The sequence below is a fragment of the Cimex lectularius genome, unplaced genomic scaffold (genome assembly GCF_000648675.2).
Source record: "Cimex lectularius strain Harlan isolate CLEC.00 unplaced genomic scaffold, Clec_2.1 scaffold307, whole genome shotgun sequence".
NCBI lineage: Eukaryota > Metazoa > Arthropoda > Insecta > Hemiptera > Cimicidae > Cimex > Cimex lectularius.
The window spans coordinates 386340-412390 of record NW_019394204.1 but is presented as its reverse complement, the minus strand read 5'-3'; the positions used below and the strand labels follow the sequence as shown (position 1 = coordinate 412390).

Genomic DNA, 26051 nt, shown 5'->3' with positions numbered 1-26051 from the left:
TTTATGAGTTATTTTCAATGATATTATGATTTTTATTTGTATTATATGTTAAGTATTGAGTTATAAATTTATTAAAATTTTTATTTTATATGATTTGCTAAGTGTTTTGGTACATAACTATGTCGCTGTTCTGGTAACTCGGATATTACATTGAAATTTGAAAATGTATGAAGGATTTTAAGTTTGTAGCATTTTGTATAAAAGTGTTGCTATGGAATGGAATTATAAGTTTAATATTATTAATTATTAAATTATTTAATATTCTTATATTCTTTCTATATTCACCAGGTGTAGTAAAAAAAATTAATTCAGCAGAAATGAAAGTAGAATTCAAGGAAAAAAGGCTTTTCCGAACGAAAATATAAAGCGATAACCGAAAAAATATCTCCCGTAATTAATATTCATAATTCGTCGTTAACGCGGCAAAAACTGCTGCTTAATTAAAAGCAGAGTTCAAGGAAAAAAAGGCTTGTATCAAGCATAAATCTAAAGGTGATTGTTATCCGCATATCGTTGTTACGCGGCTAAAACTTGGGTTGATGATATTCACCTGATATAATAAAAAAATTAGTTCAGAACAATTAAACGCAGAGTTTAAAGAAAAAAGGCCTGCATCGAATAAAAAATTTGTGTGCCAAATAAAGCATCTTCCATGACTACTAATCATGATTCGTTGGTAACGCGACAAACGGTTGCTGCGATTTAAATAACTAGACTCACTAAGTACAGCAACGTAACCATTTTAGCGCAACAAACAGCAGAATTCGTAGAACAAAGACTTATATGGTTAAAATTGGAAAGCGTGTCGAAAAAAGTATCTTCCATGCTAGCTCAAGTACATACTACTCGTTGCCATGAGTCAAAGATTTGCTGATAATTGATTAACTATATTCACAAGATAGAACAATATAACTGGTTTTGAAGTTGATCTCAGTATCACAAACATTTCAACACAAATAATTCATAGCACTACTTCACCAAAGTAAATCAAGTTTGTTTTACGAGAGGTTATAGATGGTTAAGAAGGGTTATAGATTGTTATGATAGGGGTGGGGGGGCCGATGGTGGCCAAGAGGTGTGGGGATGTGGTGAGGTAAGGAGAGGTGGTAATGGTTAGGGGTGGTTAGGGATGGTAAGGAATGGTTAAGTTAGGGGTGGAAAGCAGAGTGGGCGTGGCCAAAAAGGGAGGGGGAAGGAGTGGGGGTAAAGGGGGCGGCCCATGATGGGTGGTGATTGGGTGGGGGAGGGGGGTAAAGGGCGTGGCCTAATTTGGTGGTGGGGTTTGGCGAGCTCTGATTGGTCTAAAAAAGTGTTCCAGCTCCCCCAATTTCCCTCTACTCATGGCCAAAAAGGCAAAAATATGTCCAAAAAGTATCTTCAAGGTCAGCCCAAGTATAATTAGTTGTTAAAGATGCAAAACATGTTGCATTTGGATTATATTTGCAAATGTTCAAACATGACATTCGCGTAATAATCAAAGCACGCAAAGTACGAGAAGACGAGGTTTCTATTGGACAGAATTGTAAAGCAAGCCAAGTATCTTCCATGGCAGTCTAAGTACATAAGCTCTTGAGCTTATACGAACAAGCTAGCAACACGACTAACCCAGCATAATATATAGCAAACAAGGTCAAGAAAAGTCTTGTATTGAATGGTCATGCAAAGTATTACAGAAACTTATATACTTGACACCTTCCATCCTCTTAAAATGTTCGTAATGTAGAATATAACAACACAAACAATTCTCAGCAGAAAGCAGGACCACCACAGAAATAAAAAAAAGGCTTTTATTGAACTGAAATTTGACGTATCTTACATAACAGGTCATGGGCTAGTTGGTATTTAGGCTTATTTTTGATAAATATGGTAGCCATACCAATCCAAGGAGAAAAAGGCTTGCGATGGGCAGACAGATGAGTACAAAAAGTAACTAAGTAAGTAATTTATGATAATTCGTTGTTGCCGAAAATAGTTGATCTTTAGTTACATTCACAGATACTCTGACACAGCATAAGGGAAAGCAAAGCCAAACAAACAATAGACTTGTATTCAATAGAAATGTGAAATGCTTTAAAAACTGTCTTTTATGGAATAAGGTAACGTTGCAGAAAGGTACTCCAAAGATTGTTGGGCGAAATTCATCAGACAAAACTTTCACACTGCCAAACAATTCAGAAATTTTCTGCCACACCAAAGTGTGAAGTACCCAACAAAGGAACCTGTTGTAATATCAAGGAGTTGTTCTTATCAGATATTAGTGGTTTAAGCTCAGCATCCTTTCTTGTACTATCGTGAGTTTTTTTGCAGCGTTTTTTTGGGACATTCATACCACCCCTAAATTATCTCCAATACCTATAACGAAATAGTCATACTTGATCGAATTATGAAGCTAAACTAGGGAGGTGAAAACTTCAAGTAATTAGGTTTAGGTCAACTAGTAAACTATTCATATATCACGATGGTTTTGAAGTTGTTATACGTTCGTATAAGTTTCATTATTTAAATTAGAGGCGTTTTGTAGAAATTTAAATATTTAGGAAGAACGAAACATGGTGTTAACCTTATTTTATATTTTGTAATATTTTTGTCCCTCTGGATCTTAAGAGGCTATTTGCTCGAAAGCAACATGTGAAATACCTGATCGACCTCGTTTCCAAAAATCTCGACATCGACGGAGGACAGACAGATAAAATGAAAAGTGTTTTGCATGCAGGAAATGAATTATTTGACATAATTGGTGATGTTCTGCAGTTAACGCAGTAACCTTTCGCCAAAAGCAGCTCGACATTGTGAAACGACGTCTGTCGAATTGCATAAAGATTTCATGACAACGTGCGTAGAACCTTTCTCCAGATCGGCACCCGGCAATAAAGTCAAGGAAAAGATGAGGGAAAGGAGACAACCAAACGGCTCATAAGAAAGAATCTTACCAAGGGACAAGTGGCTGCGATGACACTAATCGTAGCCACTTCTGAATATTGGTATCGCGTGCTGCTTAAAAACAGATGAGTCGTTATTTAAATGCGACTATAAGGGGCTACAACAAAATAATTTTAACCGCTTAGCCTAATTTTCCTTAATTATAGAAAAAACACATAGTTGAGATGGACTCACAAGTCAGTCTTATTGTTAGACATTAAGATAATCATGAGTCGTCGACCTTTTTTTCGCGTTCTTTCTTTGACTTTTGAAAAATCATACTCATCGTACTGCCACTTATTCATATATCACGAAATTGTTCTCCCATGATTAGCAATTTTCCCCCTCATGGCCTGGAAATAGATGAATATGCGGAAATTGCCTTCGGGTTCTACTTTGGCCGAAGAAGTTAAGAATCTTAAAATACGCACACTCGTCTCGAAATATTTACATGCGAGTAAAACCTGCAAAACGAACGAGACTAGACGAACCATAAAAAATGACAAATTTCAGGTTTCCATGAAGTTATGTTTAATAAAACGTTCATATCGTCGTTTTACTATTCTACTATATTTCATGACTGGCAGTCTAATTAAATTCCAAATCCCTTCTTTAAACGAAGATTATTAAAAATGCTCTTTTAGTAGATTAACTATTAGGTTTTTATCATAATGTATGTCACTTTTTTAATCTGCTTCCTTGTTTTCTAGCATGGTATGTATGTTCCTTTTTTATTATGCTGTGTGTCCGTGTCATTCTGTTTGTTTTGTTTTCATACTAATGGCTACTTTTCATTTCGTTTGCTTTTATTTTAAGATATTATTCATTTCTTTCTCGTCCTGATTGATTTTTGGCATACTGTTTATTGTGTTTTACTCGAGCTTGCTTCTTTTTCTCACACTGTATTAATGTATGTTTATTTTTTATTCTGATCGCTTGTTTTTTTGTTTTACGTCCCTCTTTCACAATCATCTCTTTTTGCCACTCAATTTACCTCTTTTTTTAGCCACCTGTCGAAACTATTTTTCACTAGGTTTTCTCCTTATACTGTCAACATTTCTTCCATTCGTATTTTTGTTGTAATTTTTTTCCTCTTCACTCTGCTTAGTTTTAGTCAACTGTCTTCCTATTTTGTATTAGGCTTGTTTTTTCGTAATTTCTGCTTCTCTGTCACTGTTCTTGTAGTTTTGATACACTTTTTGTTTCTATTGCACTCTGCTTCTTTTTAGCAAACTGTTTTCCTATTTTTTATTAAACTTGTTTTTTTTTACATAATATTTTTTTGTCACATTTTATTTCCCTATTTCATTCTGCTGCTTTTTACCATCTTTTTAACTTTCACAAGGCTTGTTTTTCTCTTCCTATCTGTTTCTCTTTCGCCATGCTAGATTTAGTACCTTTTCACTATTTTTTTTTTATTATTATACACTTTATTTATCTAATTCATTCTCTCACTTCGTTTTAGCCAACTGTCTTCGTATTTTTAACAAGGCTTGTTTTTTTGTGTGTTATGCTGTCACTCTGCTTGTATTGTTAATACACATTTGTTTCTATTTCAATCTATTTCTTTCTAGCCTATTTTTCACTAGGAGAGTCCCTTTCATAATACTGTTTCTTTTGGACGTACAATCTGTATTTTTTCACAGTGCTTTTTATTGTACGGTATGTTTCGCTTTCACCCCGTTTTTTTTTGTTGTTAAAGTTTATGTCTCTCTTTCATTCAGATTTTTAAATGCTGTCAACGTTTTACCTGTATTCTCTTTAGTTACACTTTTGAAAAAATCTATTTCTCTTTGTTTCATTTTAGCCTGTATTATTTTTAATGCTGAATTGGGTCACTTATTGTGTCCGTCTTCACTCGCGCTCTTTCTATTTTTCACTGTTTCTTTGTGTCATACTGCCTCTTTCTCTATCACTGTGCTTGCATTGTTAATACACTTTTTGTTTTATTTCACTCTACTTCTTTATAGCTTTTTTTATTTATTTTTTATTTTTTACTACGTTTGTTTCTTTTTGTAATACTGTCAGTTTCTCTTCCACTCTGTTTGTATTTTCGTTACGATGTGTGTCTTTATTACAGTCTGTATATTTTCTCAACAGTCTATCTTTTCACTTTCACTTCTCTTCACTAGACTTGTTTCTTTTTGTCATACTGTCTGTTTCTCCGTTTCTTTTTCAAACTGCTTCTTTTCCGCTAACCGTCTTTGCGTTCTGTATTTTTTCACTATTTGAAGGCTGTGTCATACTGCCGTACAATGTTCTCTTGGTTGTCATCAGGGGTGTGGTAAAAGAAAGATATTTTTAATTATCTTAAACGACAGACCATTTGTACCTTACACATAAGCATATCTGTTTACATTATCAAGATTACCAAAATAGATAGTGCAAATTTCAATCAGACATGTAAAAGGCTAGTTCAGGAAAATAGACACAAAAGAACGATACAAAAGCACAAGCAGAATGAATGACAGACTTACAGCAAGGCATAAAAGTTAGCATAGTGAAAAGATACATGTACCAAGTATGACAAAAATAGCAAGTGAGATGAAATAGAGTATAACAAAACAGCTAGCATAGCGAAAAGTATACAGACAGAACTACGAAAAAGCAAGATATGCAGTATGATAAAAAAATAATAAATAATACAGACAAGTTCATCAATAAAGTACAAGCTAAGTGTAAGAGAGATTTTACAAAAAGACAAAAAAACAAGTCTTGTTAAAGATGGGAGAAAGAATAAGAGTGAAATACAAGCAAAAAATTATTTTATTTCACTTTTATTCTTCTTCGCCTCTGAAGAGTCTAGTCATTTCGTAATTGAAAAGGTGTAAAAGAAAGTTAAAAGGTATTCAGTGTTAACATAAAAATAAAAGAAATTAAGTTTATATACTTCTGACCAAAAATCAGTATGTACAAAAATGTGTGTCTTGTTCTTATATAGATATTTGATATTAAATTGGCCAAAATTAAAATGTATAATATATCCTTTTGTAGAGCCCTGAAGAAGGTATAATAAAGTTCCGAAAGCTGGGCGAAGATTTAAAATTAAAAATATCTTTCTTCGACCACATCGCTATGACAAACAAGGGAACATTATCTACATAAGTTGGTCGATCTACAAAACTGCCGTATTTTCACTGTTCTTTTTTAATATTCATATCTGTAAATAGGCTTGTTTATTTTTTGTCATTTTTCCTATCTCTCTCTATTTCTCTCTCTCCTCTTTCTTTTGTGACATTTTATGTTTATGTTTTACTCTTCCTGTTTTTAGCCTTCCTATCCACAACAAGTCTTGTGTTTTTGTGTGTTATACTGCTCTTTCACTCTCTCTAATTCACTTTCTTTCTCTCCTCTCTCTCTCTCTTCTTGTGACATTTTATGTCTATATTTCACTCTTATTTTCCTATCTTTAACAAGACTTGTTTTTTTGTCATATTGTCAATCTCTCTTACACTTAGCTTGTATTTTATTCATGCACTTATTTGTATTGTTTCATTATGTTTTTTTTTAATCATACTGTATATCTCTCTTTTACTATACTTGCTTTTTCGTCTGTCTGTATCCTTTTGTCTGTATAATGCTAGCTGTTTTGTTATACACACTGCCCCTTTTTCATCTCACTTGCTATTTTTGTCAAACTAGGTACATGTATCTTTTCACTACGCTAGCTTTTATGCCATATTGTAAGTCTGCCATTCATTCTGTTTTCCTGAACTAGCCTTTTTCGTGTAGGAATAATTTTCCGATTGAAATTTGCGCTACCTATTTTGCTAATCTTGATAATGCAAATAGATAGATGCTTATGCAGAAGGTACAGTTGTACCTGTCTGTCGCTTCTTGTGTTCGTCTGGCTCTTAGGGATAGGGATAAAAGAGGTGGCCACAAGGCCTTCTGCACCTCCACTGGAATAAATCATTCTGCTCACCTGTTTTTTATAACACACTGGACAGCTTCAGGCTTCATAGCTTTGCCAGCGGCTTCTTAGTGTAGGATCTTGCTTGTGGTTTTTCTTATCCTAGTTGCAAGAACCTGCACCTACATAGACCTTCATAAAAAGATAAAATGTGTTCTGCGGTCTCCTCCTCTTCCTGGCAGTATCTGCACAGTGTTTCTTCTGACTGTACTCCTATCCGGTGCATGTGCAGGTGCCAGTGCCCTGCCAGGAGTCCAACCAGATTCCTGGTTCAGTTTCTTTTCTTTTACTTTTGTCGTAATTCATTTGTAAGTTTTGCGGATGGTCCTTCTATGAATCTCTTCGCGTGCCTCATACCCGTGGTATTGTTCCACCAGTTGTTGTCTGGCTCTTAAATTGAGGCCTTTTTTAATCGGATTTCCGTAAACGGGAGTCCGGTAGCACATCGGAAACTCACGTAGGGCATAAAATATAACAGCTAAAGAATCGTAGCGGTCGTAAATACGATCCAGCCCCCTCCAGGAATTATTTATTGACAATGAGTTCTTGTTGGATAGAGGAAGTGGGTTTTGCGAAGGTGGGGAGGGTGGTTTAGGATAGAGGGGTCCACCGCCTCACGGTTCAGTTGTATTCAATTCGCCGACCTCAACGCTTCAGGTAATTAAACCGAAATGCAAATTTCAAAATCAAAAATCGAATTAGCCTATTCAGAAGGGAAGCACATCGGAAGAAAATCGTCTTGTAACAATTCAAGCACTATTACTCAGGGGGGGGGAACGCGAAACAATATATTTGGGTAGTTTTTAAATTTACCTTTAAAATGTTAACATTTGATGGTCAAAAATTTTGAAATTTCAGCTAGAGAATATTTGAAAGATTTAAACGAATGCCTTTTCTTTCTTAAAATTGCTCAAGAATCGCTGGATTAATTTGTTTTGAAAGAGATTCTCATAGTTCGTTGTCTAACCAATGGGTGAAACAGTTTTGACAAAATGTTCGCCTCCTGGGCATTTTTGGTCCGCCTACTCTCGCTTTGTCCCAAGACACTTTTCCTCCTGACGACAAGCTTAGCTTAAGAGGTAAAATATAGGCCGACCCTAAAAGGCGGCAATAACGGACACCCAGTCATGAGCTTAATCTTTTCTCTGAACTATTCGATATGTATCCAAAAAAGAACGAAATGAAGCGGTTTCGACCTATTTGGAATATGCAAAATCGAGCACACAGAGCCTTGGAGAATTTCCCGTCTTGGGATCATTGTTCTCGTTACAATAAATAAACCAGCCGGGGTGAAGGTTTGAACGAGATACATTTCAATTAAATCAGATAACGCCGTCATTATAAATGGCAAGGGCTCAAGGGCGCCCATCACACTGACGAGGTGTTATTAATCACTTTTGCCACTGATGATCCCGCCCAACACTTTCATCCTTTAATCCTCGAAGTCTGATCGAATTATCTTGTTAAAAATTACTTTTTATTTTTACTTGGAGAAATTTATAACCTTGTTTATTTTTATTTTTTACAGACTCTGACATGATTAACTCGAGAGTGGTATTGGTAAGATTTCCATTTAATTATCTATGAACATATAAAACATTTGTGTGTATGTACCAGCCATTAATATAATTCATTTTTTGATGGTGTCCATTCTGATTTTGTGGAACTTCGTAATAACATGATGAGTAGGAAATAAATTGTCTTTTTGAAAATAGGCATTTATTAAATCAGAAGTGTTTCGGTCTAGTATAGACCATCTTCAGTAACTTTTTTATACAACTGTTTTTTAAATTCTTATACTATATCAAATTCTCATTATTATTATTTTTAAAATAAAATTTGCATGACTACTATTCTTGATGTGACATTTTACTATTGTTTATTAAGTTTTTAAAATATTAACAAAATATGTTATTAATATAAAGGCATTGGAAATCTTATTTCAAACATAATCTCCATTCATTAAAATGTAAAAGCTAAAAAGCGACGAAGTCTATCAATTAACCATTGCCTGATGAATCTGATGATCATTTTGGCAATTAAATCAGATAAAGATGAACTTCGACAGTTTAAAAAAACCGATGGTTATTGAATAGTGACTCATCAGATGAACCATTGTTAAATAAATTCACTAATTTCGTGGTCCGCTTGACCAATTAATACATTACAATTAATTAAGGTTTTTAGTTGAGATGAAAAAAAGTTAATGGCTTGAAAAATGGCAAAAAGGAGGGAAAACTCATAAAGTGGGGTTGAGATAGGAAGTTGATGTCCGAGTGGATCGAGGTCACGATAGCTCAAGTGGTAGAGCAGCGACGTATCTAGCCGAAGATCTTGGGTTCGAATCCCGCTCGTGCCATTAACTTTTTTTCATCTCAACTAAAAACCTTAATTAATTGTTATTGTTAAATAAGATGACCATTTGGTGATTGCAATCTGTATATGAACCCTTGTCAGTGAAATTACGTTTTGGTTAATGTAAATTTATCTGACGGTAGGCTTAATTTAATCCTCTTTTGATGAACCCTAGGCGCTTAGGCTGATGGAAGATTGCCAATTCATTGATGAACCTTCATCGTTTTATAGGGTATTGATAGACCCAATTAACTTTAAATATTTGTTGATGAATGTTTGATTATTACTTCAAGATGACCTTTTTAATATAATTCTCTATTGATGAACAATTTTTGTTGGTACTGGTGAAGACTACCCTAGGTCAGTTTAATCATATGTTGATAAACTACTGTTGGTTAAATCATCATTGATGAAAGATAGTTATCTGTTGATAAATTCATTGATGAACCATTCCTAGTTTAATCATCTGTTGATTACTCCATTGATGAACTTTTCTTAGATTGATCATATGTTGATTAATCCATTGATAATCCTTTCTTAGATTAATCATATGTTGATTAATATATTGTTGAACCCTTGTTAATTAGATGACCTGTTGATTGATATATTGATGAACGCTTGTTAATTAGATGACCTGTTGATTGATATATTGATGAACCCTTGTTATTTAGAGATCGGTTGATTGATATATTGATGAACCCTTGTTAATTAGATGACCTGTTGATTGATATATTGATGAAACCTTGTTAATTAGAGATCGGTTGATTAATATATTGATGAACGCTTGTTATGTAGATCATCAGTTGATTAATTTATTGATTTAACAATTTGTAGTTGAACACATCACATTAATCATATATTGATGAACAATTCTCATATGAATCATTGTTACCAATCCTTCTTAATTCATGTGTTGAATAATCCGTTGGTGAATCCTTGTTAGTTTGATCCTCTAATTTATGAGGATCTCTCTATTGATGTACCTTTGTTATTTTAGTAATTTATTGATGACCCCATGTCAGTTTAATCATGTATGGATGAATGTTTATCACCTGAATCATACGTGATTAACCAATTGATGAATCCTTGTCAGTTCTTTTATTGATGAACCCTGGCTAGTTTAATCATCTGTCAGTAAATCAGTGCCAGTCTCATCATGTTTGGACATTATATTCTATGTGGTCAATTTAATTCTGTATTTAGTGGCCTACAGTTCATCTGATTATCTGCCGATATACCCTTGTGACATTTATCATTTGGTGATGAATTATTGTTTATCAGTTGAAGGTGGAATCTTTTCCCTAGAATCTTTTGTTAGATTGTCTGATGATCAGTTGTCATTCTTAAAATCTGTAGATTATGTCCCGCCGGTTGAATTATCATGGGATAAATCGTTTATTGTTTAGTCATCAGGACTTTTGGTGAACTCTGAAGGCTGCTGTTGTTCTTTTGAACATTTGAATTTTTTTAAAATAACTTTTTCAATTTTTTAAGCTGTGCCAAGGTTCGAGCTAGAGATGTAAGAGTAAGAAGATAAAATTTCTGTAGGTGCATGTAAAAAATGGATTTAATTGCCTAATTTGAAGTACTAGGTGTAAATGACCTTGTGTCGTGAAGTTTTTTTTAAAAATTTGCATATGTTATTTTTCGTTATGTACTGCCATTTACTGGCCACAATTTAAATGAAGTGAGTTGGTGTAAGTTTGGAATACACACAAAAAACACAAAATCGGGCAGAAGAATTAGGTTCTTTTGGCTGTGAAAGAGTATATTTCAGTTCCTTGTTTATTATTAAATTAGATCCTATTGAGCCACTTAGAGTTCATTGATTCCAAGCGATCAGGCAGGTCGTGAAACTGAAATTTGGATAATTACGCAGACCCGGTATCGACTCATTTGCTAAATGATTCCTTCCCACTGATATCACGATAAAAACAGCCGTTTAGGTCGAATAAAAAAATTGCAAAAATCCCCCGAGGGCCTTTATAAAGAGAACAAGCGGTACAAGTCATGTGTCTACACCTACAAGTCCGCCTGACAGTCGAAGAGGCGTCTGCCTGGGATTTTGTAATTTCATATTAATTATACAAAAAGAGGAATTCTTTCTACACGGGGGGAGGGGGAGCTTTTTATACTTTTTACAAGGTGGAAACGAGTTTCTTTCCGTGACTTGTGCATTTTGCTGCTATTTGCCAGCTCCGGCGAAACATAGCTGGGATATTTCCCCCGTCTTCTTCTTGAGGGAAGATCGTTCATAAGAAAGTTGATTTACTCCTTTTCTTAAAATACATTTATTGTATTGTTTTTAATTTCCAACATCAAAAAACTGTTTTTAACTTAAGTTCTAATCGCATAACCGACTGCTGCAAAGAACTCAAATTTGAACTGTTCTTTTGCCTGCCGATTATTTAAAGAGATATAATCCTTCAGGGATGAGAGTAGCGGGGCAGATATTTTCTAGTGGGCTGCAGGCGGACTTTAAATTTGGTTTGGATAATTGAAAATCCGCGCTGAACTTTTTCTTTATAATTTACTGTATATTATATGACATACATTACAGTTTGTATCGTCCAAAATCCATTGCCCTTTTGCCATTACCATATAAAACATCCTTCAACCACAAGAAGAAAATTGGTTTTCTGATTTTTTGATTATAGATTATATTTAAAAATGCCCAAATGACTAATCTAAGAGGTTAGTCAGTATAAACCCATTTATTTTGAACCATCATGTTCTAATTGTAAAAAAATCCTTAATTTTTAGCATTTATAGGTTGTTTAGTTTATGAGGTTTTTTTGTTTTCAATGGCGCATTATTGGCCTGTTAAAAGTCGTATAACGTTTAATTTTGAAATGACGGGTTGTATACCGCACCTCGGCGTTTGTATTCCTTTTTGACCATACCGCATAATAACAGGGTAGACAGGTTTAAACGGTAATTTAATTGTATTTTATAACAGATCGCATCAAGAACCTCCTTGGACGAATCTGTGGCATGTACTACACGATGGTCCTTGAGAAAATGATACCCTAAGAGCATTCAAAAAAGATTTCCAGCATGGGTTTCAAAATAGAGAAATGAAAATAATTAGAATGAGACTGGGCAAACGAGTTTGTTTCAAAGATAATTTCAGTTGTTGCTTTTGTGTGTGTTTTTTTAAATTTTATGTAACTTTATTAGGGCATTGTCTAGCACGACGAGATTAAATAATTATTACAATTGAATCATGTAATGAAATTTACATAAATATATTTTATTGGCTTAATTGGTTAACCAAAATTAACTAGAAAACTGCAAATACATTAATTTTATGGAGTTTATGGTAAACTAGATACCTCTAGTTTTCCTTGTATTTTTGTCATCAAAATATAAATTCTGCAACTTTTTCGTCTAACTTTCTGTAGATGAAATTCCCCCGACATTTCTCGCTGGAGGTTTATGCGTGCCAGGAGCTTTCAAAAAGGAGGACAACATTATGTTATAACTAGGGCTGTGATTTATATGCAATAAAAACAGACAAATATGCACATATATATGTATATATATTTGGTAAAAACTGCAATTTAATACTGAAAATATGCGAAAACTGCCATGAGAAAAAATAAGGAAACATTAAATTAAAGCACATAATTGGAAAGAGAAACAGTGGCAAGAGGAACATCACATTGCTAATATTAAAAAAGAAAAACGCATTAAAAAAAGTTAAATTTAAAAAATCCTTCGTCTCAGCCATCGAGACCCAGATCGGTCCATTTTCGATGAAGTCTCTGATTTTATGGGGTGTTTCATTGTATATAAGATCCAGGTGAGATTTACTGAGGGTACTTTCGTGGGGAACGGTTTTCCGTGTGTATTTCTCAAAAAAACCTTGCATTCAGGGTGGCTTAGTTTATGGACGGGTATGTCAGCTCTAACTAAAGAACGACATAAATCGGTGTCGAAACCGGACTTTTCGGTCAGCTCTTGTGGCTGCTTGTGTCACAAAGGTTTGTTGAAACTTAGACTTCCTACCTTTGTTTTCCTTGTTTTTTTGCTGTCTTTATGTGCTGTCCTACTAAAAAACGTGTAGCTGTTGATACAGGTTTATCACAACAAACACAGTATAAAACATCTGCATAGTCCTTTAAAAGTTTCACTTGAAAACTCACTCATATTCTTTTGAACAAGATCTTTCGTCTTTGCTGTGATTTTCGGCATTTTAGGAGTCTTCAGTTCACAACCCACAAATGTGGGCCATACTCAGAGGAGTGTAGGACTACTAACCGGTCATTAGCATCTGAGAAAACATCTACACAACATGGTCATATACAACGATGATCCCATCTGCAGATTATGTAATGAGGAGGAGGAAACAGCCACCCATATCATATTCGAATGTGAAGCAACAGCTCAATGTAAATTTAACCTAACATATGGAAAAAACTTAGGGAGTCAAATTACAGCAGCGACAGTCAATGACCTGATACTTCAAGGAGAAGGATAGAGTCTATCGCACTGAACTAAGGAACTAGGAAGGTACAATAAGCCAAAAGGCTGCAGTCCCTGGGTAGCACAAACCCCGCTTCCTAGTATCCAATTTACCATACCATACCATACAACACACAAATAATGTTTCACGATGGAAAACGCATGAGAGACTTAGTAAAACTGAGAATTATGATGGTAGGGAAAGAAGAGAACTGAGGTCGTAATATTTCTATGAATCCAATTATACTATTCCAAGAGAACTTTTACAGTGGTACAAACACTATTCCTTTCTTTATTTATACCAAGAGAAGCTAAGGCGGCCGAAAGCGGTGGAGTAGCAACTGAACAAACACAAATTCGTTCATTATGTGGAAACGGAAAAATGGGAGACCGTAGCTCTTTTTCGGAGAATTTTTCTTTTTGCCTGCTCTGAAACATTCAAATTTGACGTGCCAAATACCGATATGCCGGATATGTAAAAAAAATATGCAGTTGTAACCCACTTATGCAAAAATATGCATTTATGGCAATATATGCGCAAATATTCAAAATAAATATAGCTTAAATTGATTTCAAATGCTTCAAAACATATACAGTTTGTTAAAACTGGATATTTTAGTTAACCAGGAAAAATATGCAAATGCATATATTTCACAGCCCTAGTTATAACCATCACAAAAGTTGGAAATGAACTACCCCGTAATAAAATAATACAAAACAGTCACTACAGTTCACATACGGTACGATACACAATACACAATATACTGCGTACAAACTTACAACATAGGTACATTATAATACAGAAACTCAAAAAATCACAAAACACTATACAAATCCCGACCATAAGATAACAAAACCTCACGCTTCGCCCTCGCATGTTTTCCTTTTCACGAAAAACATTGGATCAGTATATTAACTCGGCCCTAACCCTACCTCTACCTAACTTAACCTAACCCAATCTAACCCAACCAATGCACTTTCCTCAGTAATGCAAAATTGATAACATACACATTTTAACATATCCATACTGAAAATAACTCTACTTAACTCTAATACTACCTAACCTAACCCGTTCCTAGCTCTATCCTAACCTAACCCTAATCCTAAAATCCTGACGTAAACAACCCACGCACATTTCCCGCTAACGATAGATCGACGAAGCCAACGCTTTGAATCTCCAGCCCAAGAACATATCCTTGTTAAAAAAGAACGCAAACATAACAACCTACCTAACCAAATCCTGTTCATAACTCTAACCCTACCTAACTTAACATAACCCATCCTTCATCCTAGCTTAACGTACTGTACTTATCCTACCCTAACCCAACCCATGCACTCTCCCGGGTTCCCTCAATCGATAGCGGAAAATGGTCATGCAAAAGTAGTACCCAGCCTAAAAACCTAACCTCATCTATTATAACAATAACGCTTCTTAATTTAACCATTCCTAACGTAATCTATTCCAACCTAAGCTCACTCCCAAAAATGGTCACGGAAAAGTGTCAAAACAAGACAAGTATAAAGAACACAAAAAGAAACAGTTGAAAACACACAAAAAACTGAAGTGTTTAGAGCACAGAAAGAAAAACTCATGTTCTTAGAAAATAACTAGAAAACTCCAGTTCAATGAACGCAACAAACCGAAAAGTACTGCAATGTTTGAAAATAGAGATTATGCTAAGAAAAATGTACAGTTTAAATTTCTCTCTAGGCTGAGTTGTTTTTGTGAAAACAATGGGGTGACACTAGTAAATCGACACTATGTTTGTGTTGTACGATATAGATTTTATGATATACCGTTTGCAATACAATAATAAAACATGATCTCCCAATATTATAACACTCGTTTTATTAGGGAAATTATAGAGTATACATTACAATAAATAGTGTAGGAGATGGTGTCTTTCAATGTTGAATTAAAGGTATTTGGCTATATGCTTCTCATTTTAGTAGTGGTTATTTTCTTTTTTGTCAATATGGGAAATGTAAAATTGTAAACTTTTTCTACAGTCCTTTTGAGGGGAACGGATGATTTACCTAAAATCGGGTATTATGAATGACATACCCATCGGGACAGTAACTATGTCCTTAGGATTCACATTCTTTCACACTACTCCTGTTCAATTTCGATAACTACTAAATGTGCATTGTAAATTGGGGTTAATTGAATTCAGGATACAAGCCGATAATATAAATGAACGCCCTATTACTAAATTGACGTCATGTGGTAAAAGTAGCATAGTCACTTTGATAGTGAATGAGCCAATGATCAAATGAAGCGATTTTCTTGAATCGGTTCGATCGAGAAAGCCGAGGCGGGAAAAACGATCTGGATGCCGGCCAAGAGATGGTCGGGAATGATGACCAGTTCAAGGAATGTCCGAATCGGCATGCGGCATCTCCCGGATGACATTTTACGTCGGCCGGTCAACCCAGCGGCCCAGACGTGTTCCACTTACAGGCGTGAAGATGATTAGTTTAGGAATGGATCCGAGGCCTAACACCCGAAACCCATGACGAGATCCATATCAAACTCGACAATGGATTTAGAACGTTTTTCATCTTAACAACCGGCCCACGGGAGGCGGAAGATCGGTGATTTATTTATGAATTCTTTTTCAAGGGCTTTTCAAGGCTTCGCATCGACGCCATGGCCGCCATTTTATTTCAGAAATGTGTCTGACGACAAACAGCAGAAACAGGCAGACCAGAGATTACCACGATTGATAGATTAAAGACTCTCAGCCGATTTAACACTCACCGAGGTCTTTTACGTTTCAAGCTTTTTGTTCTTCTGATTTTTAATGAGTGACCATCCAAGCTTATGTGATTGTGTAGTTTGAAAAAAAGTAATATTATTTGGGTTTTGTTAAAGATAAATCATTCATGTTAAAGATTGACCTAAAACAATCTGCCATAAGCGTAGTGATGGGCACTATCATTACATCATATTGAGTGATAGTACAATAACTCATTTTTAAGCAGTCTATCTTCAAATATCTAACAAGGGGACGACCAAGTTGGTGTGTCACGGATTTAGACAAAACTTTTTTTGGTGATTCTACACTCCAAAATATCGGTCACGTATCCGCCACTTCTTGTGATGAATAGGCCTTTGCTTCGTCAAAAAATTTTGAAGTTGAAATCTACCGTTTTTTAATAATTTCATTTCGCCGTTCTAATTGCTCGAATTAACTATGTGAATATATAATTTGACAGCGTGTTTTATGTAGATTGCGATAAAATATAGTAAAAGCTAGTTATCAATAACCAAAAACTTTCAAAAAGACAATTTTTTGTTTAAAGTAAGCTTGGTCATAATTTTTTTTTCGTTAAAGCTAACATGAAATGTCGTTTTAGCCCTCTAGGTATCCCTAAATATAAATTTTTGTTTGAATTTTAATTTATTAATTTTTTTGACCGCTAAAATTTTTCCGATTTTTTAGAAGTCGTTATCGGAATAATAATTATTTTTGAATAATCTGTTTGAAACATCTATAATTCAAAAATAGCTAAAAGGATTTCAATTTCAAACATACATAAGAAAAAAGAGGACAGTAGCTTTTTAATGACTTATGTACCATGAAAACACATAAAAGATTTTTATGAGAAAATACTCAAATTAGGAAAATTATTTGTCAAAAATTAACCTCTTTTTTTTAAATGGAAATAATAGTCCGATTTTAATGTTTGGTAAAGTTATAAAATGCAATTGACAATTCATTTTAAAAGTATTATCAACCATAAAAATCGGCCTCCTAGGTTTTGAGAAAAACCATGTTAGAGCTTTTACTATATTTTTATTGCAAATTATGCAAAAATGGTGTAAAATGAAATATTGTCATAGTTGAGTTGAGCAAGTAGAACGGGGAAATAAAAATATTAAAAAAAAAAAAACAACGGTAAATTTCAACTTTCAAACATTTTTGGTGAAACCAGGGCCTATTCACAAGAAGTGGCAGATAAGTGTCTGATATTTTGGAGTGTAGAATCACCAAAAAAGAAAGAAAAAAAAATTGGTCCAAATCTGTGACACACCAACCTTGTGGTCCCCTTGTATGTCCAACTGTGTAAAACATGCAGGATAGATCTATCATATCGATTGGCAATAGGCCAATTAGCGGAAAGATCGTCGGTCCCGGAAATACTCAGCAGAGGCTTGGCCGATTCTTCAATTCGATCCAGGCGAAATTAATACACCCAAGGCCGTTGTTAATTCGAAAAAAAAACTCGTTCTTTGATTTTGAAGAGTCGTCCATGGCAATTGCGTCGGACACCGCGGAAGAGAACAGCTTGACACCGGCCCTCAGATATCTCAGGATGCAAATGGAAATCTTTGAAACGGCCGATTATGATCCGAACAACGCCCACGGAAGAAGTCGAGGGATCTTTCGCGAAATAAGTGATTCACGATAGAAGATCGAAGTGCCGAAATACGTGAAGACTTTTTGAGGCCGGGGCCTTGACTCCCGGACTTTTCTTGCGGTCTTTCCACTCCGAATTCAGTATGCCCTATGCTTACGATCCAAGGAAATAAATGAATATGTAAACAGGCAAATTGTGCTTTAGGGTTAACCGCATGGTCGTGAACTTGGGACACGACACGCAACTAAATTTCTTCCGGTAAAAGTACTAACCTTTAAATCACCAATATTTCATCAATTCTGAAAAATGCATTAATCATATCTGAAATCATCAGTTTCCGAAAAAACACACAAAAAAAAAAAAAAAAAAAACGAATCCCATTTGTCAAATCACGATCTTATAAATAACAATGAATAATAAAAGATTCGCAAATTGAAAGAACAGAAACTTATTTAAAAAAGGAAAAAAGAAGAAAATCAAGTTCTTAGAATACGACAAAAAAGATTAGAACAAGAAGACACTCAAGATCGAATAACACTACTAAAAGAACGTCATGTTTAAAGATCATTACAAGAAAAACTCAAGTTCAATGTACCCAACGAGAAGAGACTAAAATTCAAATAACAAATTTAAAAGAACGTCAAGAACAATAACGAGAAGAAAGACGTTTAAATAACACAACACGAAAAGAATCATGCTCAAAGCATACAAGAAGAAGAGTATCAAGCTCAAAGATCATAACAAAAAGAAAGACAAATTTAAAGATGATGATGTTAGAGATGGAGGCTAGGAAGCTGGGTTTGATTTCCCCAGGCACTGCAGCCTTCTTCCTAGTTCCCTAGTTCAGTACAATCCTTCTTCAGCAAACAAGAAAACTCTCAATCTCAGAGAACACAAAAAACTGAACCGGTTCCAGGAACACAATCTAAAAGATGTTCACAGACCACAACAAGAAGAGACTCGAGTCCACGAACACAACTGAAAGAAACTCAAGTTGGAAGAAACAACAAGAAAAATTTCAAATTGGATGAACAGAACAAGAAGAAATTCAAATTTAAAGATCATACACAAAACCTCTAGTTACATATAAAAAAATATGAAGAAATACGCAAATTCTAGGAGCAAAGCAAGAAAAAACTTCTTAGATCAAAACAATCACAAAGAAGAAATACAAGTTTAAATAACTAAAAAAAAGAATCGTGCTCAAAGAACACAAGAAGAGGCTCACTTTTAGAGTACACAGAAAAAAAGTCAAGTTTAAAGAACACCGAAAGAAGAAACTCGCGTTCAAAAAACAACAAAAAGATACTCAAGTTCTTAGGAAGGAAAAACTTAAGTTCATCAACGAGAATAAAGTCAAGTTCAATGAAAGCAACAAAATGAAACTCGAATGAAGTTCGAAGAGCACAACAAGATTGTTCAAGATCAAAGAAAACACCAACAAGGGACACAAGTCACAACAACACACACAACAAGAACAAACTCAAGTTAATAGGACACTGAAAGAAGAAATTTCAGAGGACACAAAATATAATACTGTACCACATTTCAAACACAGGTACACCACTAATGTCTGGAGAAAATACAGAAGTGCCGTGTACCTTTACTCGTAGTATTACTTGCAGTATTACATAAATTCGGTTTTCGGTTCATTTTGCTGAATTATTTATAAAAACGCAAAAATAGACATACATTATTCCTATTAAACACACGGTATTTAAGAATACAAGAAAATTTTAACAAACAATTTAATAGAAGAATGGCTCATGCTTTTTAAAGAACAACTGAAGATGATCAAGAAGATCAACAAGAAGATAAAATGATTAACGAAACTACTGAAAATAAAGAAGTCTAAAAAGAAATAACAATGAAAAAGTAAAGCTAGAGTGGCCAGAAAACTAAAAGAGAAATTAAATCAACGGAAGGTCATAACTCGGGCCAATTAGAACATAATCCATGTTAAGAATGGATGGAGATGTAACTCCATTATTGGACCAGCACCAGGAAATGGAATGTACCGCATTATAAAATTGAATTACATTTCCTACGATAAAATGTAACAATAAAATCTTCAAATGCTTCATGTTTCTTGAATCCCTCGAGGAAAGAAGTAATTTAATCCTGTGAGGAAATGGCTTCAATTATGTACTAAGTGAGGAATGAAGCATGCCTGGTTGGAATAAACGGGATTTAATGTATATAAACTTTACCTTATGCTCCACTGATAAATACGCACTTTACAGGTGTACGTGCTGATTTAAAACTGATACTCTTCACGATTTTATTGTTCAAATTGGCCTTTTTATACAGTCAAAACCTGTATGCAAAAACCAAAAAATTATACAATTCTTATTTCGGCTAGGTTTAAAAACTCTTGGCTGTTCTTTTTCTTGTTTTGTATGAAATTGTTGGTAGGCCTCGATCTGAAAATGATACAAAGGAGAGAACACGTTTCGAAACGGACAGGATAATAGGAAATGCCTTCTCGCTTGTGCGCTTTGACATGAAAGGCCGCTCATATGGGTCGGGAAGGTATTTTTATCTGTACGCCTACCTTATTTTAATATTTTTCGCAATATTCAATATTACATGATTATCCTGTATCAACAGGTTGAACTTCCGTCGTTTCTTTAAACACGTTTGTTTAGTACACGTTCAAAATCAAATTAGTCATTAGGAAATTAGTCGAAAACAAACAGAAAAACCGAGATTAGGCAGAATTTTTTTTCTAATTTTGCCTCTTGTGTTTCTGTTGGATGAATAAATTTAAACCGAGCAACATTCCACCGAAGTCGTTTACAAATTTATATAATTAATTAGAACCACTTGACTGTGTTTTTTTATATTGTGACACCAATTTAATCTCTCGTCCCTCACCTATCTAAAAAAACCAAAAATAAACTTTGTTCATTTCATGTCTAAATCACATAATAAATTTGTTGAATACAGTGTAAAAAACAAAAAACAATAAATAAATAATTTATGTGTGATTAGTGACCGTTAGTCTATGATTATTCGGAAATCGTGAGATGCGGTCTGGTGACGTAGGTTTCAGTAAAACGTTTTCTTTATCGTGCCAACGTTTCGATCTTTATTGAGATCATCTTCAGGGCCTGGGATTTATAAACATTGTTTAAATTTAACAAAAACATGTAGGATGTGGAAAAAAGTGAATTTATACAATTAAAAAAAAAAAAAACGCAGAAAACAAACTCTTTGAGTGAGTAGAAATACTTTGATTGAATATAAAAAAATATTTTTTTTGCATTGTATAAATTCACTTTTTTCCACATCCTACATGTTTTTGTTAAATTTAAACAATATTTGTAAATCCCAGGCCATGAAGATGATCAATGTAAAGATCGAAACGTTGGCACGATAAAGAAAATATTTTTCCAAAACCTACGTCACCAGACCGCATCTCACGATTTCCGAATAATCATAAATAATTTAATAAAATGACAGAATAAATCGAAATTGTTTTATGCAATCATGCCAGTTGGCTGTTTCTGTTCAAACAATTAATTAAAACTGGCCAAAATTCCAGAAAAATTGTTTACAAATGTACACAATTAATAAGCCAATTGAATAATACAAAAAATGCTAAAATTAAGGTTTTATAGATGGCTTTAGGTGATGTTTTTTCGTTATATGACGCCGATTTTTTCTCTTACCACCTCCATCCCTTTACAAACATAACTTATTCATTTGTAGCCCAAATCACAAATTTTTTTTTCTCGTGAAAATTAATAATTCGGTGAAAACAGGGCACAAAACGAGAATAAACCGACACTATTTTGTACAATCCTGCCGGTTGGCTGTTTCTGCTCAAACAATTAATTAAAATTGGCCAACATTCCAGAAAAATTGTTTATAAATGTACACAATTAATAAGCCAATTGAATAATACAAAAAATGCTAAAATTAACATGGTTTTATAGATGGATTTACAATAGGTGATGTTTTTTCGTTATATGACGCCGATTTTTTCTCTTACCACCTCCATCCCTTTACAAACATAACTTATTCATTTGTAGTCCAAATCACAAGATTTTTTTCTCGTGAAAATTAATAATTCGATGAAAAACAGGGCACAAAATGAAAATAAACCGACACTATTTTGCACAATCTTGCCGGTTGGCTGTTTCTGCTCAAACAATTAATTCAAACTGGCCAACTTTGCAACAAAATTGTTTACGAATGTGCATAATTAATTAGCTGGTAATTAAAAAATATAAAAAAATACTAAAATTAACAAGTTTTATAGATGGATAGGCAGTGCTTTTTGAATGATGCGCCGATGTTTTTTCTGTTACCACACCCATACCCTTTAAAAAAACAACATAACTTGGTCCTTTCAAGTCAAAACGACAAGGTTTTTTTAAAAAGTAAATTAATAATTATTTGTTGAAAACAGACAAAAACCCAGAATGAGCCGACATTATTTTATCCAATCCTGCGTATGGGCTATCGCTGCTCCAACAATTAATTAAAACTGACCATTATTCCATGAAAAATCGTCTACAAATATACATAATTAATTATTCTGTTCAGTTCTTTCTTGATTAAGCTATTAGATTTGATTAGGCCTCTAGGCTAACTCTACTTTCTTGTGTTAGGAGAATGATTAAGTCGTCCGACTGTTATTGCCACGCTAGTTCTAGGTTCAAATCCTGCATATACTATGTCTTTTTGATATAAAATAAAATGACAAAGGTATTGTAGCTTGACCCCCTAATCCACGATAGCTTAAGTCCTCAAGATGACAGGAATTACTTCACTTTTATTTTATTTTTATCGATCTTCCAGGGTAAATATTGCCATAAATTGTTTGCATAAATTGTACCTTGCTTGAAAAGTGCAACAAACGGGCAAACGCACACAGAAATACTTGATAAATCGTCCTCCTAGTTGTTGGACTTAAACTGCTTAAAAGTGCATTACTTTTAAAAAACATATTTTTTTGGGAATAAACGAATAGAAACTGACCTTGATATCGAAAAATATATAAATAATATACGGCCGAATATGGTATTGAAATATTTATCGGTTCCGCCTCGTTAGGAAATAACCGACAGATTTGTTGTTCTCATCAATCCTGCTTTAACTGTAAAAAAGTTCTAACTGAATTTTGTTCAAACCGGTTTTTTTTTCAGTCTAGGACGAATCAAAAATTTTCCCAAAGACATTAATATAAACTGGGCTTATGGCGATAGCCTATTACGTACTGGATTTTTTCTTTCCTCTTGAGATTAAGGAGTTAAGGAGGCTGTCAGCCTTCCTGACTCTTTTTTGGTCTTAAGGATCAAATCTCTAAATTTGGCAAACCACCACCCACCACGCAGCCAGCATTACCGTACATCACCGTTCCTGCTTGACTGGCTTTTTCCAGGCACTTTTTTTTATTACATTCCGCCTATTTATCAGTGTTAAAAAAATGCAGTTGATATTTTTTCAACATGGTCTTTATTTTGATTAGAAGCTTTACTGATCAAAAAATGTAATTGTGTTTTGAGAGTTATGGTTATAATGGGTTCTAGCTTGGTATCGATCGATAAAAAAAGGTAACGATAAAAAATTTATAATGTTCTTTATAAGGTGGACAATAAATATCACGGACGTAGACTCTAATTTAGACCATCCAAAAAGGAAATCGATTAACATATCGGAATTTGTTATTAAGACGCCTCTGCATCCGGGCGAACAATTCTGGATGGCCGGTCATAACGCGAAATTACAAAAGATAGGACGGTATGAAGAAAAGAGATGCCAGAGGCAGAGCCGAAGTGAGTCACCACTCGTCCGTCCTTGCGAACGACCGTAGGCAATTAAATAATCTCGTCTGAGATCTTAAATGTGAGCAATTCCTGAAAGGTGGTTACTCCTGCTTCTTTCCAATATCTATCTATCTGACCTTGCCGTAATGTCAGTGGGGATATTAAATAAGCCGGCCGATCGAATTCCATCCTCCGATGGGCGTGTAATCGTTTGTTTTGCTCCATTTCGGACCTATGTTTATCTTTCCTGCTCCGGACGAGAGTGAAAACCCATTTATGACATGCGTGACGCTTCCTTGTTTCGGCCAAGGGGAAAAACAGGAGTCGCCCCGAGGCGGTCTTTGATGGATCCGTATTGCCTCTCGAGATTGTGAATTGAGTGAGAAAAAAATAAAAAACCAAAAACCGAATTCCGTTTGGCGACATTCCTCCTCTTTCTATGGACGAGAAGATTCTAAGGTCAGGAACGAAACCGAGCTGATTCGTTCATCCGTGAACTTTCCTTGTTGCTCAGTCACAATTTGTAACTTTTTCAATCTTGAAGAAGCTGTCTAATCGTTATTCTTAAGTTATTTAAGTACGTTGCCGTGGAAATTTTGAAAATCTAATTGGCCATCCAAGGCTGCTAGATACGACCACATTTCATAACAATTTTTATGGTCCATTCCTACCTTGAAGTGTTTTAAAGGCACTTTAATAATTTACCAGGGTGGACGAAAGATNGAAATTCAAGTTCAATGGACACAACAAGAAGGTGAACACAACTAGAAGTATCACTACTAGATGACACTCAAACTCAGAGTATATAAAGGGAGAAAATCAACTTCAAAGAACACAAAAACAAGAAACTCAAATTCAAAGCATAAAATATGGTGAAACTCAAGTTCCAAGTATAGAACATGAAGGAACATAAGTTCGAAGTATAACATAAGAAATTCAAGTTCAATGGACACAACAAGAAGATGAACACAACTAGAAGTATCACTACTAGATGACACTCAAACTCAGAGTATATAAAGGGAGAAAATCAACTTCAAAGAACACAAAAACAAGAAACTCAAATTCAAAGCATAAAATATGGTGAAACTCAAGTTCCAAGTATAGAACATGAAGGAACATAAGTTCGAAGTATAACATAAGAAATTCAAGTTCAATGGACACAACAAGAAGATGAACACAACTAGAAGTATCACTACTAGATGACACTCAAACTCAGAGTATATAAAGGGAGAAAATCAACTTCAAAGAACACAAAAACAAGAAACTCAAATTCAAAGCATAAAATATGGTGAAACTCAAGTTCCAAGTATAGAACATGCAGGAACATAAGTTCGAAGTATAACATAAGAAATTCAAGTTCAACGGACACAACAAGAAGGTGAACACAACTAGATGAAACTCAAGTCCGAAGAACACAACTAGATGTTGATTACAACTAGATGAAACTCAAGTTCAGAGTATATAAAGGAAGAAAATCAAGTTGAAAGAAGGCAAAATCAAGAAACTAAAATTCAAAGCATAAATATGATGAAACTGAAGTTCCAGGTATAGAACATGAAGCAACTTAAGTTCGAAGAATATAACGTAAGAAACTCAATTTCAATGGACACAACTATAAGGTGAACACAACTAAATGAAACTCAAATTCGAAGAACATTACAAAAAATAACTTAAGATTTTAAACAAAACTAGACGAAAGTCAAATTCGAAGAACATTACAAAAACAGATTTGGGAACAAAACAAGAGGAAAGTAAATTTCAATAAACAGAACGAAATCACAATCAGGTTCAAAGAACACATGCATCAAACTCAAGTTGAAATAACACAAGTAGATAAAACTCAAGTTTAAGGTGCATAAATAGTAAAAAAAAAAAAACCAACAAAAACACAAGAAACTCAAGTTCATTGAACACTGGAATCAGAAATTCTAGTTCGAATAACATAACTGTATGAAACTCATGTTCAAAAGAACAAGAAAAAGGGACTCCAATTCAAAATATATAACACGAAGAAACTCAATTTCAATGTTGAAAGTTATGCCCTCCCCCCCCCAAATATATATATATATAAACTGAAAATATATATTGAAGAAAAATCTAGTTAAACAGTATTTGGTAAGGCTTCGATTTCAAACTGTTTCCCGCAGATGCCATGAAAGGGTGTATTCTTAGTTTAGCTTCGTTTTCTTTTTCATTTTTCTTGATGACTGATAATTTGGTAGAAATTATAGGTTCTGTCGGTTGTGAGACTTTTT

At 34.3% G+C, this 26051-nt stretch overlaps 1 protein-coding gene across 1 annotated transcript in view; it reads left to right on the top strand.

Moving 5' to 3' along the window:
• The first annotated feature begins 7461 nt into the window (after positions 1-7461).
• LOC106667661 overlaps positions 7462-26051 on the top strand; it is a 31502-nt gene continuing 12912 nt past the window's right edge. Inside the window, exons 1-2 of the mRNA XM_014395743.2 lie at positions 7462-7489; positions 8361-8392. Coding sequence (XP_014251229.1) covers positions 8369-8392 — 24 coding nt within the window. The 5' untranslated portion in view covers positions 7462-7489; positions 8361-8368. The remainder of the gene's footprint in view (positions 7490-8360; positions 8393-26051) is intronic.